A 4659-nucleotide genomic window follows, 5' to 3' on the forward strand; every position below is an offset into this window, starting at 1 on the left:
ACTAAAATAGAACATATTGCGTGCCGCTGCGGTTGTGGCTGTGGCTGTTGACTCCAAATACCAGCGTTCGCTGCTGGCGCTGCCGCTGCCGCTGTCGCTGCCGAGCGGCATAGTCATGTTTTCTGTGACTGTGACTTCTTGCCGTTTAACGTGTCGCTCGGTTTCGCTTTGCTCCCCTTTTGGTGTCTCCGCGCCCGGATTATAAATAGTTGGCGTTTTTGTTGCTGCTGCGCCGGAGTTGGGTGCCTGGGGCGCTGCTGCTGCTGTTGCTGCCAATTATTTGTTTGTGTAATTAGTTCCAAGCTGTGTCATGTTATGGGAATTAGACGTGGAAAAAGAACAAACTGTGTTCAAGATGAACAACAACAGCAACAGCGACAACAACAAAAACACGTTAAGCAACGGCGAAAAGTTAGCAAAGCGGAACTGGAAATGTAGACGTCAGTCGGTGCCGTTAGAGCTGCTCCCAGCTCTTAAGCTGCCGACTGAGCAGCAACAACAAATATGGCGCAGACAAGACCAAAGAAGAGCGACAATAGAAGAAGAAGAAAAAAACCAAGTAAAACAGTTATGCCGAAGGTGAAATACCCTTGCAGACATAGAAATAACCGAATAATTGATTCACTGTGCGACATATGATATTTTAATACATGTGGAACATGGCAAATACGCGGATCTATTACAAGTTTCAATATATATATATATATATATACAAACAAACACTTAATCTGCTTGGAGATGTCTCCTAGGCGTTACACATGTTTTGACAAAGTAATATTAGCTTTTGTTAGGGTATGATAAAACCAATCTCCAATAGCGCGCAGCTCAAAAGCTTTGCGTTGTGGCTGCTGCGCAGCGCTTGCTGTTGTCATTTATTCGCCGTCTGCTTTGGCAGACATTTTTGCAGCGCCACCCACCCGCGCGCGCGCGCCCGCGCATTACTGCACAGTTATTTATTTGTCGCCTTGGCGCTGTCCAAAACGGGCGAACGATCTGCACTCGCATTTTCGCCCCTTCGCCGCAGTTTCCGCTTTGCATAAAAGGCAAAAATATTATAAAAAGCCATCGCCCATTTGGTTTGTTTGCTCAGTTGTTTTGTTGTTGTTTCTTCTTTTTTTTTTCTTTTGCCTTTTCACGATTACAAATCACTGCATTTCTCTTTTGCACGCCATTCCAAGCACACAAACAAATCTAGCTCAGTGGGCGTTCATTTAAAGCGCATTAACCGAGCTTAGAGCCTGTTAGTCGAACTGGCTAGTGTATTGGTTTAGTTATTGTTGTTTTATGTCGAATTTGAACTCGTTTTGATTAACAGAAAACATAGACAAATTAATAGAAAAGTGCACAATAAATAGAAAAAACCAAAAAAAAACAAAAGAAAAAACACAAAAATACTTTCAAATAATTCGTCTCTAGCAGCCGAAAGCTCTTCCCATGGATCGCAGCTTGGATTCCATTGGCAGCTGTTCATTAGATGTTGATGCCGATTCATCCGACATATCAGGTATATCATTCACACACACACACACACACACATGCACGCGCACCTAACCTCAATGTTATTGTGAGCTATCTCTTATTGGATTTTGTTCGTTTTCGTTACTTTTTCGATTTCTTTTTTGTTTATTGTTATATTTATTTTCTTGTGTTTATTGTTTTTGTTAATTTGCATTTAACACACATTTTGCATGCTGAACTCTTGCAGACACAAGCGGCAGCTTAAACTTTCCAACGCCCCTCTCCGTGAAGGACATAACGCGCGAATTTACGGCCAACATTAAGGAACGGTGCACTCTGCGCTCCCCGCTGCAGCCGCAGCCACAGCGTACGCTAACCACAAACTCCACCTACGTCAATCTGGATCAGCGCACGGGCGGTGTGCGCATGGTGCTGTCACCGCCGGACCTAGTCGATGACTCGCAGCAGCCCCACAACAACAGCAGCGGCAGCGGCGGCAGCAGCGGCGACAACGGCAGCCTTGTCCTCGTGGATGCGGGAGAGAAGAAGCCCAGCTATTTGAATTTGGCGTGCTGCGTCAACGGTTACTCGAATCTGACCACCTACGACTCAAAGATCCGGCAGGACATCAACAAGTCGCGCGAGGTATCGCCCATACGACCCTCCACCAGCAGTCTGCAGTATTGCAAGCGGAACAATTCGCTGGCGGCGCCGGTGCTACACACAATGCCGCTCACCCAGCAGCCCGTCAAGGTCAACCAGAAGGCCAACAAGTACACAATGATCATCAACGAGACGAACAACAACAACAATAATAACAACAACACCAGCAAAAACGGTCATCTGGAGAACGGAGATGGACACGGATATTGCAATGGCAGCGCTGCGAGCAAATCTCTGGGTGCTGGGTCAACAACGACAACCGGCAGCTTTATACAGCAGCGCGTGGAGCGTCTGTACGGGCCGGGCGCACTTGCGCAGGGCTTCTACAGTCCCAAAAAGCACAGCTCGTCGCCTGTTGCACGACAGCAGAAGCTGCAGCAGCAGCAACAACAGCAGCAGCTGCAACAATCTCAGCAAGAGTCGCCACAAATCACGGAGCTGTCGCGTAAGTTTAAGCAACTCTCGCCCAGCAAGGATTACGGCGAGTTTCGCAGGAAGCTGCAAACGAATTGCACACAAGCGGCCACGGCGCGTTCGCAATCGGAACAGCCGGCGGCCACACACAACGGCGATGTGGACTTGCCTGTCTTTAGGCATTTGAGCCATGAATTTCGTGCACAGCTGCCCACGGTGTCGCCCAAGCGCAATGTGCAGCGCATTTCGCCGGCGCCTGAGCTGGTTGTGCCGCCGCCGCCCAGCAGCAACGGGCTGCAGCTGGCTGCGGATGTGGTGGATCATGAGTCCATACGCACCGAGGAGGAATACTTGGGCACCACCAAAATCTTGGCGCCCGTCGAACTGGCTGCTGCCAAGGCCGTGCCTGAAGCCAAGGAGACGGCGATTGTCAAGGATGGCAACTATTTCCTGAAAATACTGAAAGACGAACAGGTTCGTCTGCTCGCGCTGGCCGCCGTAGCTGAGAAGTATATCGATGCCTTGTCTGTGAGTAGATTCGACGTAGGACTCCTTTAAATGGTATTTGATTTGCCACATTTGACACTCTTGCAGAACAATCCTGATATCACGGAGGACACATTTGGACTGCTGCGTGCTGCCTCGGGCAAGGCGCGTCTGCTTGCCACACAGAAAATGAAACAGTTCGAGGGTCTGTACCCAACTCCAATTAGCTATATATTTATATATATAAATATCCGTTCCTTTGCAGGTCTCTGTCACAACAATTTGAATCGGTCGCCGGAGGATGCGTTTCCCACCACCCTCGATGATTTGCAGGGCTTCTGGGATATGGTTTATTTGCAGGTGACGCATGTCGATACCATATTCGAGGATATTGAGCAATTAAAGCGCAGCGATTGGCAGGTGAGTCATTTATTTATCACATCTGAAGCTTTTACAAGCCAGGTTTATATTTGTTTTGCAGCGCGCTATTGAGCCCAAGTCAGAGCTGGCGCCCATTAAGACAACAACAAAACCAACTGCAAAGACTGGCAATCTGAAAGCGAAAACAACTGGAGGCGGTGCGTCGAATGCGGTGGCAGCCATGAAGCGGGAGGCGCAGCGTAAACAATTGCTGGAAATGAAGCGTCAGCGTCGCGAGGCTTTGGCCGCCGCTGCCAAAAATCAAACGGCCTGTGATGATATTGTGTCAGATACAGTGAACATTGCCGTGAAGAACAGCAGCTGAATTGTGCTGAATAGCATTTGCAATAAGCGCATACAACAACAACAACAACAACATGCTCTCTAGTTATATACATATATATTAAATTAGCTCTCACACACACACACACACACACACGTAACACACTCATGCACACACAACAAAATACTTAGAAATTCCTAGTTGAATTAATCCTTAACTAGTCCCAACTAAAAAAGATATTTATGTGCGCGCGGTGTGAAGCTTTTAATACCTATTGCATAATTAAATTGGAATTGTGTCACAAGTTGTCACAACAACAATAACAAACATTATCAGCTTGCGCCCCATCAATACTACTATATACAAAATAAACTAAACAAATCTAACAAAAACAAACAAATCTACACAACACACATGAATATTATAAAGAGTTATCAACGTTAACGGCTCGTCGTAATTGTTTATAAAGTTTGCCTTATCTACGTGTTTTTTGCTCGTTAAATCATTTTGCTGTGCACCCAAAAACAAAACAAAACAAACAAACAAGAAACGAGAGTTTGTAGTTTTTTAACCGTGCGTTTTGTTTTTATTACAAAACTCATGCAACATATAAAAAAGACATTTATTTTGGTGTAATTGTATTAGCGACCTAAGTGCAACAAACAAACAAACAAACAAAAACCCACAAATACAAATCAAATTAATATTTTAACGCGACGTAAATGAATCTAAATTTTATATATATATATATGTTTTTTCGGCCCATTAGCTGCATGTATCGAGATTTGTTAATTTGTAAGGAAGACACAACAAACACACACACACACACACACACACACACACAGAAAAGAAAACAATCTCACTCTTAATTAATTTATAATGTTTTGTAATAAATTATTTTTCACTTAACTGGACTTTTTGCAATTGGTTGTATT

General features: G+C 45.2%; 1 protein-coding gene across 1 annotated transcript; it reads left to right on the top strand.

Annotated features, from left to right (window-relative positions):
* The first annotated feature begins 1248 nt into the window (after positions 1 to 1248).
* Positions 1249 to 4598, top strand: LOC115762061. The gene is made up of 5 exons (XM_030704147.1): positions 1249 to 1504; positions 1706 to 3063; positions 3130 to 3226; positions 3287 to 3441; positions 3503 to 4598. Exons 1-5 carry the CDS (start codon positions 1435 to 1437, stop codon positions 3764 to 3766), a joined length of 1944 nt encoding a protein of 647 aa, XP_030560007.1. The 5' UTR covers positions 1249 to 1434; the 3' UTR covers positions 3767 to 4598.
* Positions 4599 to 4659: the final 61 nt, after the last annotated feature.

The sequence above is a fragment of the Drosophila novamexicana genome, unplaced genomic scaffold (genome assembly GCF_003285875.2).
Source record: "Drosophila novamexicana strain 15010-1031.04,08,12 unplaced genomic scaffold, DnovRS2.1 tig00000564-arrow-pilon, whole genome shotgun sequence".
Taxonomy (NCBI): Eukaryota; Metazoa; Arthropoda; class Insecta; order Diptera; family Drosophilidae; genus Drosophila; species Drosophila novamexicana.